The sequence below is a fragment of the Desmodus rotundus genome, chromosome 5 (assembly GCF_022682495.2).
Source record: "Desmodus rotundus isolate HL8 chromosome 5, HLdesRot8A.1, whole genome shotgun sequence".
NCBI lineage: Eukaryota > Metazoa > Chordata > Mammalia > Chiroptera > Phyllostomidae > Desmodus > Desmodus rotundus.
In genome coordinates, this window is record NC_071391.1 from 104,611,028 (window position 1) to 104,625,974 (window position 14,947).

The 14,947-nt window shown below is 45.3% G+C and overlaps 1 protein-coding gene across 2 annotated transcripts in view; it reads left to right on the plus strand.

Annotated features, from left to right (window-relative positions):
- TMEM87B (transmembrane protein 87B) overlaps window positions 1-14,947 on the plus strand; it is a 52,125-nt gene that overhangs the window by 17,077 nt on the left and 20,101 nt on the right. The window contains exons 7-11 of one of the 2 annotated variants that reach the window (XM_071221522.1): window positions 341-402; window positions 627-810; window positions 3,783-3,882; window positions 6,410-6,503; window positions 9,940-10,010. In XM_071221522.1, the coding sequence (XP_071077623.1) occupies window positions 341-402; window positions 627-810; window positions 3,783-3,882; window positions 6,410-6,503; window positions 9,940-10,010 (511 nt within the window). Of the gene's footprint in view, window positions 1-340; window positions 403-626; window positions 811-3,782; window positions 3,883-6,409; window positions 6,504-9,939; window positions 10,011-14,051; window positions 14,124-14,947 lie in introns of both variants that reach the window. The other variant, XM_024558439.3, reaches the window with a different exon arrangement.

Here is a 14,947-nt window from a genome sequence, read left to right on the forward strand (position 1 = left end):
ATTTACCTCAATTACATGAAGGGAGACAAAGTCCTCAGGAGGTTGGTGGCTCAGCAAGGGACAGACTGTGGCCAGTGCACGTCTGCTCTCTGCATGAGGTGAGGTTTGGCCCAGGGTTTACAACCCAGGGTGTGCTAGTGAAGGTATCTTGATAAGATCATATAATCAAACAACTCATCACTGTCCAGTATCTGTGTGTGCTGGGTAAAAATTCAGCACTCGTTAGCTCAGTTTGTTTTCTTGGAGCCTTCTGTGAATTGAGCTTATGTTTAAAACTTAAGGGGAAGCTGATTGTAAATTTAACTCTTTACTTTTTTTATCCTACCCTCGCTTTCATTAGTTTCTCTCTCTATGATGGGACCAAAAGGATATCTCTCTGCATCAGATTGGCCTCTCATGATTGTGAGTATGATTCATCATTTTCTGAAAGCGAGTTTTGTATCCTAATTGGAAAACTAAAAATTCTAAGAGCTCAGCGATGGTAATCCCTTAGTAGCTAGTGCCCTAATATAACCCTCTATTTTCAGAGTCACTGGAAAATAAGGGATTGATAGTTGAATGTAGACATGTTGATTTTTGAAATGATAGAAAGGCTTAACTGATTAAAATTGCTTCTCTCCCTACAGTTTTACATGGTGATGTGCATTGTCTATATTTTTTATGGTGTGCTCTGGCTGATGTGGTCTGCCTGTTACTGGAAAGATATATTAAGAATCCAGTTCTGGATTGCAGCTGTCATTTTCCTGGGAATGCTTGAAAAAGCAGTTTTTTATGCTGAGTACCAAAACATCAACAGCACTGGGCTGTCAAGTAAGTTGTGACTTTCTCCGTAAACACGGTATGATCCGTGGGTCCTCAGGGTGCGAGCAGAGCTGTGGGTGAAGAGGAAGGAGGCCGTGAAGAGACTGTCAGAGTGGAACTCCGACCCGGCCCAGCACGTGTGTCCTCTTCATTGTTCATTCTTCTTCTTGCCGGCCTTCCCTCACTTTCCTCCCGTGGAGCAGGAAATCCCGTTCCCTCAGGTTCAGCTACTGCGACTGGGCTAAAACAACACAAAGGCTGGATGGGGAGCGTTAGGTGCACCCAGTTTTGTAGTAGATGTCTGGTTTTTTCCCTACCCTCCTTTCCCCTCCAAAAAAGAGAAGTTGCCCACAGGGAGTGAAGCTGGTGGTGCCCGCAGCCTTCATTCACTGCCCCGCCTCTTCTGTCACACACGGGCTGTCGTGTGGCATTTATGTGTGATTAGCAGGGAGGGTGTGTAGTTGGGCGTCTGCACTGTGTGCCCAGGCTTCTAGAAGGTAGATGTCAAGAAGTTAGAGAAGTCAGTTAATCCAGTCACTGAGCCCCAGAAGGGAGAGAGCCCAGAAGGGCCGAACGCGCTCAAGGACGGGCTTCTGAGGGGCCAGTTAGAAGGAGCTCGGCCCAGATGGTCAGAGGGCGAGCTTATGTCTGCTAGAGTATTTTTAAAAATACTCCGGGAAAGAAAAGTGAGTTGAAATCCAGATGAAACATTTGGCATAATGCCGATAATTACTGGAGCTGAGTGATGGTATACGGGATTTCATTTACCACCTTCTCTGTGCCAGGGAATGTTTTCATTTTCCCAAGTAAAAAGTTTAAAAGGACTCCTACAAAAGGATAAAGAAAGGACAAGGATCCGGGAGGCCCATGAGAGGCGTTACTATTCTACAGGGAGTTTTAGTGACTTCTTTGTGTTTGTGCTGTAACCAAATAAGGAAGGCAGGATGGGGCTGCTGCCGGTGGCTTGGATGGAAGCGCCCTTGGATGCCGGAGCGGGCAGCTCAGCCGCTCTGCTGTTGGAGGCGGTCTCTTATGTGAGAGGGTCAGGGTGTGGACTCCAGCAAGGGCAGCCAAAGCCCATGATCCATCTGATGTCCTCAGGAGCTACGAGCCCTCGGTCTGGGATGACCCCGGCAGGGCTCGGGGACAGACCGCAGACTGCTGTCCCTGTCTGAGGAGTCCTGTGGAAGAGGGGAGGCGCCAGGAGACTGGGCAGGGGCTCATGTGTGGTTTTCCCAGGTAGGGGGGATTTGTCACCTAGGCTCTCTTGCTCAGCGTTGTTCCTGGAAGGAGAGACCTTAAAGGGATGGGAGCAGTGATTGTTAAGACCCCAGGTGGGCACATTAAGAATATATCAGGTTGACTTCCTTCTGTTGTGCCCTAGATTGGTTATGGGAGAGTGTAGTAAAGCTCATCTGTCTGTACCTCTTCAAGGTGGAGACCAGGTAGAGAAAGTGAGCTGAAACAAGAGTAATGAGGTGGATTCACATCTGGTTTCTGGATACTTTCTAATTCTCTCCATCTTCACTGCCAGCACTCCTATCTTCCTGGACTTGTGGACTAGCCCCTGGGCATTTCCTCACCTGCCATCCAGTTCCTGTCCAAGCCATTAACTGCAGCAATCCTGCGCTTATAAAGTAAAAGAAAGCTGTCCATTTTATTTCAAGGGTCTGAAAACTCTTCCTGCCATATAGTAAATATTTTAGACTTTGCAGGCTACCCACCCTCCAGCGTTGCAGCTGCTCAGCTCCACCCTTGTAACATGAAAGCAGCTGCTAACGAGTGGACATGGCTGTGTTTCAATAAAACTTTATTTACAAAGACATGCATGGGGCAGATTGGGACATGGGCTGTGGTTTATCAATTCCGTTTTATCCCCTTTACTATCTCTGACTACCCACAACCCTTAGCTTCAAGTTTAGACTCAGAACGTGGCCTGCACACCCATGTGATTGCTCCTTCTCAGTCCCAGCCTCGTTTCTTAGCACTCCGCTTACAGCTCGGTGCAGACGCGCTGAATCTCCCTCCACTTCCTGGAGCACATTTTGCTTTTCTTCTTGTCTACTCCATGCTCTCACGTGTGCCATTTATTTCTGCTTTCCCTGTCTTCCCCTCAGATAGCCCACTCTTGCTTTGCCTTCAGATCCTTATTTAGATGTCGCTGCCTCTGAGAAACTTACCTGGGCCCACATGTACCTCCCCACGTGTGGAGCAGGGTGGCTTTCTTCACAGCCTGGGCAGAGATTGTGTTACCTGTGTCACTTACCAGGCTGGCTTCCATCTGTTGACTTGTCCTAACCAGAGTACAGGCTCCACGAGGCAGGGACCATAGTGTCTCTATTACTGTCATAGCCACACTGTGGGAGCACAAATGAGTGAAGGATGACGACCTCCAGAGAAAAGACTCTAGGAGACACTGTGGGTAGATATTTATAGAACAAGAGAGGGATGCTGTTCTTTGTCATCTCAAGGGGAAAGATTGAGTATGGAAGGAAGTTCACGTAGACACATTTTATGCTGATAAAGAAAGCTGTGCCCTACAGAGCTGATGAGATACGGAGTGGCCCTGGCCAGGTGGCTCAGTTGGTTGGAGCATCATCCCATACACCAAAAAGTTCCAGGTTTGATTCCTGGTTAGGGCACATACCTGGGTTGTGGGTTTGATCCCTGGTTGGGCAGATATGGGAGGCAACCAGTTGATGTTTCTCCCTCCCTCCCCTCCTCCTCCTCCCTTCTTCTCTCTCTAAAATCAATAAACATACCCTTGGGTGAGGATAAAACAAAAAGAAAAATGGAGTGAATTCTTTAGCAGGTTATGAGTCCCTTTCACTGAGGTTTCCAACATCAGTTGTATTAGCTGCCTTTGAAATCAAATATGGCTAATCTGCCTGAGGTCAGATGTCATACATGCTACATGTTTTGAATTCATGGCAGGCCTCCAGATGTACACACAGTGAGCTGATTTCTTTCTTTCTCCTCAGCCCAAGGTTTGTTGATATTCGCGGAGTTGATATCTGCGGTTAAGAGGACGCTGGCCCGCCTCCTGGTGATCATCATGAGCCTGGGATACGGCATTGTGAAGTAAGTCCCGCTGTGACCCATCCCTCTCTGCTGGGACCTGTGAGGCGGGCACTTCTCAGTCACATCATACAAACACCCGAGGGCAGTATCTGCGGAACACGTTCCTGAAGGGTGTCCTCGCACTGACTCTGTGATGCGGTCTTCAGCTTTGTACGGTTCCACAAATAAGCACTGGCTTCTTCCCAGCCCTCGCAAGCAGGTGTTTCCTCTCCTCCTTGTGAGTCACGGGGCCTGACTATGGAAGAGTTTATCCTCTGTAGACCATTCTTCTTCCTTCTTTCTAAAACCTGCTGTCTCCCAGAGCTCAGGCCATCTGGCTAGACCACCTGCTCCATCTTCTTACTGTGGCCCCATCGCCACCCAGGTTTCTCCTCTCCTCCCTTAGCTCCCTGAGCACTTGCTTCCCTGTGTCCTCAGCACGTCATCCATTCCCTGTACATTCAGGATCCTTGTGGCTGATCATTCAAGTGACCTGATCTCACCTCATCACCTCTGCTCTCCTCACCTTTATCTCACCTCAGATAAGATGCAAGGCCATTTTCTAGACTTTATTACTCTACACAAGTGCCCCTCTTCTTTATCTCAGTTTGAAGCAATTCACTTTTTAGCTGTCACCGCCTCTTTCCTGTTCACTGTCTCTGATCTGTTAGCTCCAGTCACCCTTGGACCCAGGTGCGGCCTTTGGCTTTTTGATCCTCACCTTCCACTGGCCCTCCCCTCTCACGTGCCCACCTCTTCCTTCAGCCTACAGTCCTCATCCAGCAGGGGTTCTTGTGAACTCCTGGGGCCCTTTGCCTGGTTTCCCTGCCTCTGCCCTTGTCTCCTGTCATTCTGTTCAGACAGCAGCAGCTAAGGTGATCCTCTGAAATGTAACCGAGACCTCCTTACTTTTCTGCTCATTTTACTCAATAAAACCAAAATTCCTTCTGTGGCTTTTCTGATGGCTGACCTCCTCTCCTACCTTCTCCCTTTTGAACGCTGCCCCACCCTCTGGCTATCTTGCTGTTGCTGTTCCTTGAACACAACACACTTCCTCGCAGTGGAGGCCTCTTCTGCAGACCTGAGCATGCTGTGCCCCTCACTTCTGTCAGTCCCTGCCCCTCTGCCAGCTCCCCAGGAAGAGAGCCCCACCAGGACTCCGCTGCGGTGCACGGTACACACCCTCCGTCACAGAGCCCCGTCCTCTCCACAGGACTACCCCATGCGTACATTAGTACCTGTTGCCCTCCCCCGCCACACGAGTGGGGCAGGAGTTTTGCCTGGTTGGTTCCTGTGTCCCCTAATGCCCCCGTGCTGTCCCTGGCATAGAGCAGGCATTCAGTAAGTAGCACTGAATGTGCACATGTATGCGTGTGAGCTCAGGTTGGTGTATTTGGGAAGATTTTAGCCAGGAGACCTTCTTTTCATTGGACTGTTAACTGAGATTCCTTCTCAGATGCTTTGCTTTGGGGTTGGGGGTTTGATACAGTATATAGAACACAAGACCCCCTTGTGGCATCTCGTGTACCTCATAGTTCTGGTTATGAACATCAGGGGCCTGGGTGTGGGTGTACCATGGCGAGGGCACAGCCTTTGTGAGCACAGCCCCTCACTGCAGCCCGTGGTTTCAGCTCTCACAGAGGGAGGGCGGTAACGCTCTGGCTGTTGGACGGTGCAGTTAGATGGCTGTGGGTCAGAATTCAGATCAACTGAATTAGGTGACTGGTCTGAAATATGAGCTATGGACACTAGTTTAATTTTGACTTAGATTTTCGTTTTAAAATGACAATCTTAAGTATTTTTTCCTAACCACTTTCTTCTTCTAATTAATTCTGAGAAGAGGATTGTTGAGCTAAAGTGTATGTGCAATAAATTCAGACTTGAAAGTGTCACGAAATTTCAGTTCAGTTTTCACTTTGTTAAGAAGTCACCCTCTTTGCATTTTCCTCACTCATTTATATTTTTGAAGACTCAAACTGTTATTTTGATTTCTTTGAATTTAAAGAATGGAAACTAAATTCTTAGCCTTCTGGTTTTGGGTGTTGAGAGAAGGAAGGTAATGGAACTTGGTCTCCTCGTATCCCCGCTCTTTCTCTGCCTAAGTCATAAATCAGCAGATTCTCGCTAATAAAATATATCCCAGAATTGTTTTTTAATGAATGTCAGTAAACAAGTTAAATTATTACGTCTGCCAGTGACACTCAGGAGTTGGCCCGTGGCTTCCCGGGTTTCCTCGGTCTACTCTTACGTCCTATGAACTCACTCATTCCTGGGCTGTGTGATGATGTGGATCACAACCTGGCATTTCAGCAGCAAACCCTCTGTCGCCTCCAGTGCCAGAGAAGGAGGCCCATTTTCTGGGCCCGTTGCTGCTTGGTTCCCAGGAAAGGTGGTGTTTCCTAAAATAAAGCACCTCAGGGTGGGAGCAGACTGACCTGATGAGGCGGTCGCTTCCCTGGTGTTAGACATGGAGCCAGTGACTATTCAGAAGCATCTGATTTACTGTGCTTTTTTTTCCTCGTTTTCTGCTTTCTCTTCCCACTTTCAGGCCTCGCTTAGGGACCGTCATGCACCGGGTGATCGGACTGGGGCTTCTCTACTTTATCTTCGCCGTGGTCGAAGGCGTGATGAGAGTCATTGGGGTAAAAACTACATCATTCCACTACCACCCCTTTTGTTGTTGATAACAAATGTGACTTTATATCTCCTAAGATGAACTTTTAAAGGCAGGAAATTTATACAAAAGACCCGATTTGAGCTTTATTTCCTATGGAATATTTTTCTTGTTAATACTTTTGGAAGGTAAAAGGCAAGGCAGAGCACTTCCTAAGATGATGTTGACTATGAAGGAAGCACTTGCTGTCAGCCCAGGACCTGGCTGCATCTCAGAGATGTTCACAGTTATCCTTGTCGGTTGTTCAGTCTGTACACATTCATTTCTTCCTTACACTTAACTTAACATGTATCAAGTTAGGAGCAAGTCACTTGTGCCCTTAGCGCATGGAAACACTGTATCTCACTCTTAAGTCTCATTTGGTTGTCAGTTTTCCCCGACTCTGCAGACACAGTGTTCCGGGGACCTGGGGACCGGCAGAGCCCAGTGTGGGAAGAAACAGGAGCAGGCGCTCGAGGGGAGGGGCCGGCGCCGTGGCAGCAGTGTTCTCCTCCCTAGAGGAGGGCCAGAATGTTTATGTCTGCGCAGAACCTCAGAGTTCTAGCTGGCAGCTTTTCTTAATAATGTAACTGGCGACTGGGTGATTAAGAACTTTCTATTTTTTACTTGATTTAAAGAACATTGTGACTTTTGCCTACATCGTCTTGGCTTAGATCTATAAATCAGATGACTGTGCAGAGCGGTTCATCTGTATATCGCCTGTGACTTCACATCACATGTTTACTCTGACCCCTGAAGCAGGTCATTGTCCCGTAATGTTAAAAAGCCTAATTCTCCCTCCTGCCGTCTCAGTGCGCCTACATTCTGTGCTAGATACACCTGCTGTTTTCGTCTTTGACTCTTGAAAGGGTACCGTATTTTGCCGTGTATAATGTGTACTTTTGCTCAAATTTTTGAGGGAAAAATAAGGATGCATATTATACATAGGTAGTACTAATTCCATATCTATATAAATATTTTTAATTATTTTATTTATGAAAGTGTAACTCTGGAAAGCAATAGTGGTATCCGTATGCAAAATAATACACTGGAATATGATCATCAGTTTTGGTGAACTTACAACAAACTTGCAACGAAAGCAGTTTCGGCCAATGATTCAAAGAAACGAAACGAAGAGCAACATATTGTTGTCCACAGAGTAAGACAGATGATGCCGACTGTCATGCACTCGATAAGGTAGGTGATGCTGACTTTGTTACCATAGGGTGAACAGTGCAGCTTTTCTCTTCACACACTTTAAGTGGGAGAAATTATTGGAAAATCCCTTGGAAAATGTCAAAACAGTTCTCATACACTGCAAGCCTTAGGCTAAAAGTCATTAAATATGCTAAAAAGCATGGCAGCAGGGCTGCTGAGAGACACGTTGGACCTCCTCCCACAGGGAGTATCATCAGATTGTGAGGCAACAGGAAGAAAAGCTCCTTCAGATGCCAGATCAGAAGAAGGCAAGGCGAGGGAAACCTCCAAAGTGGCTGGAAGTGGGACAGGAGGCAAAGACCAGGATTCGGGAGCACCGTCAAAATGGGATCTCTGTTTCGACCAAGATGGTACAAGAAGGTAAAAGGACTGCATGAGAAAAAACATTGATGATCTCTCAGGGACACCTAAATGGTGCTTTAACTTTATAAAGAGAGTAGGTTTGCGCCTGAGGGCATGAATGAAACTTGCCCCCAAACTTCCAGCAGCCTATGAGAATCAAGTTTTGGAATTTCATTCTTATGTGACCAGTCTTCAAAGGACTCACAACTTTGAGCTGTCCCAGATCACCAACATGGATGAGGTCCCACTCACATTTGGTGTGCATCCAACAGAACTGTGGACATCAAAGGAGCAAAGACTATGGCTGTTAAAACAAGTGGTCAGGAGAAAAAACATTTCACTGTTCTAGCCTGTCGTGCAGATGGAACAAAGCTGCCACCTATGATCATCTTTAAAAGAATAATGTTTCCAAAAGAAAAGATTCCAAGTGGAGTAATTGTACATGTGCATGAAAAAGGATGGATGAACACAGAAGGCGTGAAAATCTGGTTTAACAAAGTCTGGTCATGAAGGCCTGGAGAATTACTTAAGAAACCAGCTTTGACCACTTGCTTTTGATCACTTCAAAGCCACGTTACACAAAGTGCAAAAGCAATCTCAGCGGACTTGAAAACCCAACTTTCAGTGATGCCTGGTGGGCTGACTAGTGAACTGCAACCTCTGGATGCCCTTCAAGGCCCTAGTGAAGAAGAGTGGAAGTGGTGGCTGCAGTCAGCTGATAATGCGTTGATGCCTACAGGCAGGATCAGGAAAGCATCTGTCGCCCAGGTTTGTGACTGGATCCTGAGATCCTGGAATGGTGTCAGGAAGGAAGCGGTTGTGAAACTGTTTAAAAAATGTGGCATCAGCAATGCTATGGGTGGAAATGAGGACAGTGAAATTTACTGGGATGAGAAAAGTGACTCTTCAGAAAACATTGGTAATGCAGAAATTGAAGACGACGATACTTCTGATGTTGACAGTGATGAAGAGTTCTTGGCCTTCTATGATGCGTAAATATTGTAAATTTGTTAGTGATGCATAACATTTCTTGTACCTTGTATGCGTTCTTGTGTTTTGTAATAATCTGTCACATAAAATTTGTTGTACCATAATACGTACAAAAATAAATGCTAACATTCCTTTATAACACACAGAAAACGAGTATCTAAATATATAAATTAAAACTTGAATTAAGAAATTAAAATGAAAGATTTTTTTCTTGAAAGTTTTGGGCCAGAAATGTGGGTACACACTATACAAAGCAAAATACGGTATTTATTTTTATCTTTACATAATAATGAAAAACTGCATTTACATGTTACTCACAGGAAATTAATGTCTATAGAAGAAAAACCAGAAAAGATAAATATTTCACATGTAGATATAGTGTATACATTGTATTTCCTTGAAATTTTACATAGTCAGCATTGTAGATACATGTTTTACATACGCTTCTCTGTCAGCTCTTAAGTAAGTGGCTAATAATCTATAGTTTGTTTTTCCCTTCCACTCGGTTCCTTTTCCTTGTTTTACTTTTTCCAGACCCTTTGCATGCAGTAGGAAAGAGGAGGGTCCGATTCACTAGTAGCTGTGGCTATAGGTCTGGTGGGGAGAGGGGAGGTCCACACAGTTGCCCTGGTGGGGCTGGGACGTGGTGCTTGTTACCTGCCATTCCAGAGTTCAGTTTGCTCTTGTCCCCAAACAAGTTGTTGACAAAACAGATCATTTCTATGTGCTACAGACAGTTCTGTTAGGAAGTGGAAGTATTTTGTATAGCCTTTGTAAAGCGATGTTGTGAGCCGAATTGTTTTTCTTCATCAGATAATTCCTGTAATATACTGGAACCTCAACTTTCAGCATTTTTTCCCATTTTTATCTTTCAGGGTTCTAACCATTTAGCTGTTCTTTTTGGTGACATTATTTTAGCAGTTATCGACTCCATTTTTGTATGGTTCATATCCTTTACAATGTCCTTCTAAAATAGTTTATTATAGCACTAAAATCATATTACTTTTATTTGTAATAATAGAAAGAAATACAGTTTTGCATTATTATTACCTCAACATAGGAATGTAGTTGAAGGTGAAAAAGTAACAACTCCCCCAATAAAGAGTATGTTTTTTTCTATTTAGTTCAGCAAACTTGAGTACTTACTATGTGCCCTGTGCTGAGGGGCATGGGAGAAAAGATACAGTCTCTGCATTTAAGGAATTCACAGTCTGGTCGAAGAGACAAACGCGTAACTAGAAGGAACGTTGAAATAGTTGTCTCCATTTTAGAGGGTTGTTTTGCAGACAGAGGAAAGAGAAGATGATTCTAGTGTGAAAACAGGAAAGACTTCATAGGGATGGTAACATTTCAATCAAGACTGGGAGGACAAGTAGGGGTTTAGAAGGAAGAGAATTGAGAATCAGGGAAGGGGCGTTCTGGGAAGGCAGGAAACATAGGGCCAGTGGTAGAAGCCTAGACTAGTCCTGGACCAGCAGCCTATTCGGGAACGTGTGTGGGAGAGTCAGGAAAGGTGGGGCCGGAGGGAAGGATAGAGGGACTCGCTCAAGGGTTTAAGAGTTCCCTCTGAAGGCAGGAAGTAGAGGGAGCTGAAGCTGCACGCGTGAAAAACACGAGATCCCTGTGAGAAAGAACTCAGTGATGACATAAAAGATGCTTTTGAAAAGGAGAGACTACATACAGAAAGTCTAGAAAGAAGTCATTTACAGTGGTCCAAGGATGACATGGCGAGGGTTAGAAATATGGCAGAGGAAGTGAAGAAGAAATTCCGCATGATAGACTTGCTAGAAATGGTGGCAGAAGAAGGAGAGAGATCTCCAGAGAAGTCCCCCAGGTCTTATTTGGGTGGCTGGGGGCAGCGTGGCCGTTACCAAGGCGGTGACCTTGGGGAAGGGACCGTAATGGATGAGGTTTGACTGCTGGGGAATTGGTGTGAGGAAGAGAGTCAGAACTGGTGATGAAGGCTGATCATCTTTGTACGGGAGAAGGTTGCGGCCATGGTAGTGGCCGAAGGAGAACATGTGGACCAGTGAGGAGAGGAGCCAGGATGGCCTGGTGGGCAGATCGTTCGTGGAAGAAGCACAAGGGTGAAGGGAGGTGGGAGAACCAGGAATTGTCACAGAGCAGAGACAGGGAGAGCTTCGGTAAGGAGGGGGGGTCAGCAGTGGCCAGTGCCGCAGAGGAATTCCCAAGGCACACCAGCTTCCATCAGTGAAGAGGTTGCAATGGGACAGTGGGAGAGCAGGTTTGGCGAGGGTGGGGGGCAGAAATCGTAGTGCAGCAGAAGTTTTAGGGCAGTGTGGGCTGATCCTTGAGGACCCCTCACTGATTCAGGACTCATTTGAGTCTGGGGATCTGCAGCGTGTTTTTCTGCCTGCTGGGGCCTCTCATGGAAACGGGAGGAGTTCTAGAGAAACTATGGCCTGGTGAGAGAGCAGAAGGTAGGGTTCTCCAGATCCCAGAATAGTATTTTCATTTATTTCTTATACATTTATGTTTTCTCTGAAACTTTCCTATAGATAGGTTTTATTTTTATTTTTTTAAAGATTTTATTTATTCAATTTTTTAGACAGGAAGGGAGGGAGAGAAACATCAATCAATATGTAAGAGAAACCTTGATTGGTTGGCTCTTTTACGGCCCCCTGGCTCGTAACCCTGGCGTGTGCCCCAACCGGGAACTGAACCCGTGACTCTTCAGTTCCCAGGCCTGCATTCATCCCACTGAGTCACACCAGCCAGGGCTGGTTTTATTTTTACCACGGTTTTTGTTTCCATTGTCTTTGCTACTTGTATCTTAGCTTTTAATATTGAATGTTCTTTTGCTTTCCTTACACTTTTTTTCATTTTCTCATCTTTGTCACTCAGGGGAAGGGCGAGAGGGCTTGACTACCTGCCTGTGTCCTTTCTCCACAAGGAAGCAGCTTTGCTAGCAAACGTGGCGCTAAGGCTTTTCTGAGTGCCGCGTGGGCGGTTTTTCCTAAGCCAGGTCTACCTGTTCTTTAACGTCCCTTTGTGGATTCTCAGTTCCCTTCCAAGTGACAACCTTTAAATTTGTTATCCTTATTCTCTAGCAGTGGTCCTCCACCTTTCGTGGGCCCTGGGGTCAGACACGCCTTTGAACGTGTAAGGAAGCCCAGAGCCTGTCTGCACAGGTCGTAGACGTGCTCCCCACCCACACAGGCGTTTGCCTGCTGCGGGGCATTTAAAAACCTCCCAGATGATATTCGTGGACCCCCTGGTGTCTAGTTAAGATATAATATTTGATTTAAAGAGTTGTTTCTGACCGAACTAGAGTGGAAATCATATTCTACTTCTGTCCAGAGCTACTAGTTTAGAATCCAAGTTTATTGAATAAAATTAGTTAGATAAATCTGATCTTCTCAGAGAGTGCTATAAACATATTACTCTAGTAATTTTCATATGTTCTGCATTAAAACACATTTGAAGGTGTTTGGTTGTTAAAAAGGTGAAGTCCCTTCCTAGTTCTACAACCGAACCACGTTCCGGCCAAGGGCCGCAGGTCCTGTTCTGATAAGTGGGTCACGGCGGGGGATGCTCGCCGGCCCTGGGAGAGGGGCCAGACTGCAGCTCTAACCCTCTGAGTACATCTGGACTGGACTGAGGGTAATTACTCTCCTTAATGGACAGCATTGGCTTTGGTCTGTTCCAACACACAGGGAGCCAGATTGGGGTGGGAAGTTAAGGAAAACAAGGTGAAAGATTAGTAAGGAACAATTTTAACTATTAACATATTTTTAAAGATTGTAGTTATTTATTTTTAGAGAGCAGGAAAGGGAGGGAGAAAAAGAGGTAGAGAAACATCAATCAGTTGCTTCCTACACATGCCCCTACTGGGGACTGAACCCACAACCTAGGTATGTGCCCTGAGTGGGATCGAACCTGCGACATTTCACCTTGGGAGATGACGCCCAGCCAACCGAGCCACACCAGTCAGCGCTGATTATTAATATACTTTAAAAAATTTTTTATTGTTTAATTATAGTTGTCCCCATTTCCCCCCCATTACTCTCCCCTGCCCTACTCACCCCCACCTCCCACCTTTAGCCCTCCTGCCTCCCCCATTGTCTTTGTCCATGGGTCCTTTATATACATCCCTTGACCACCCTTAACCTTCTTTCCCCTATTATTCCCCTCCCCCCTCCCCTTTGGTTACCCTCAGTTTGTTCTTTATTTCCATGTCTCTGTTCTATTTTGCTCGCTTGTTTATTTTGTTGATTAGGTTCCACTTAAAGGTGAGATCATATGGTATTTGTCTTTCACCGCCTGGCTTATTTCACTTAGCATAATGCTCTCCAGATCCATCCATGCTGTCACAAAGGGTATAAACTCCTTTCTCTCTGCTGCATAGTATGCTGTTGTGTAAATGTACCATAGTTTTTTGATCCGCTCATTTACTGATGGGCACTTAGGCTGCTTCCAGTACTTAGCTATTGTAAATAGCACTGCTATGAACTTTGGGGTGCTTAGGTTCTTTTGAATTGGTGTTTCAGGATTCTTAGGGTATAATCCCAGCAATGTAATTGATTATTAATATTTTTAATGACGATGTTTGGGATAAAAGTCATGAAAAAAATCCAGAAATTAAAATTATTTTCATTAGTGTTTCATGGTGAGAGAAGGAAATTTAGTGTCCATTTCTGCTTAAAACTGAATTCCTAGTGTTTGCTTTTAGATTGCTGTTTGTTAATTTTCATTACTGCATTGAAAATCGCTTTTTCTGTACCAAAGAGTGGGTTTCCTAAATGACACAAATGATGAGCAAAGGAGCAGGACTCCTTAGAGAAGTGAGTGCTCTCCTAAGGACCCTTGCTTCCTTTGCTTTTGGTGAGCTTAACTCTGGCTAATCCTGTGCAAATCTACTACTAAAGTGATAACAGAAATAGCCTAAAAAATTCAAACCACAGCCTTTCTCATGAACCCCCTTCCCTTTTTTTGCTTGCTTTATTTTTTTGCTGTTTTGCTGCAGGCAAATGACTCTGATCTTGTGCTTCTGGCCAGCCTCCCTCTGTCTCTTCTTGACTCTGGCTTGTGCTGGTGGATATCCTTTCCTACGGCAGGCAGCGGGGGCCCATGGACGCTCACTCAGGATGATGGGCCATCTGCTTTCCTAACCACTTCCCTCTAATGTGAGAGATGGTTTAAGCTTTCCCTGCATTAGCAGTGTCTTGGTAAGTGCAGGCTTAGGCAGTTCCGAATTTGCTTTTGATCTGTTTACTCCTTGGCTTTTAAAAACTTTTGAATTTTTATTTACTTTTTAATATATTTTTTTAGATTTTATTCATTTTTAGGGAGAGGGGAAAGGAGGGGGAGAAACATCAACTGGTTACTTCTTATGGGCCCGCAACCCAGGCATGTGCCCTGACTGGGAATCAGACTGGCAGCCTTTCGGTTCGCAGGCCGGCACTCAGTCCACTGAGCCTCACCAGCCAGGGCACTTTTGAATTTTTAAATGACACCAGATTTTTAACATAGAAAATTGGTTTTCATCAAGAATTTCTAAAAAGTATTTGTCTTGGTAATGTTTAAGGAATACATAGCACATTTGCATTTTTGTAAATTCTGACAGTAGCCTTAATTGGTTGGATTGTGTTATTTTAGACATTGATCTTTTGCAACATTTTACTCGTTTAGAAAAATTGAAAAGCAGTTTTGGTAGTTTTAGGTACTACGAAGTTTTTGATTAGCATTTGGAATTTCGAATAGGAGACCTAAACAGGAAATTTTCCACTTGCATTCTTTGCTCCGCTGTGCAATTCCCGTGTGTGGTTCAGGAACAAAGCCTGGTGCTGCGCGCCAGCAGGAGCACCTCCCACTGACGGAAGGAGCTCTGGCTCCGCCCACGCGCGGAGGAGGAGCCTGTGG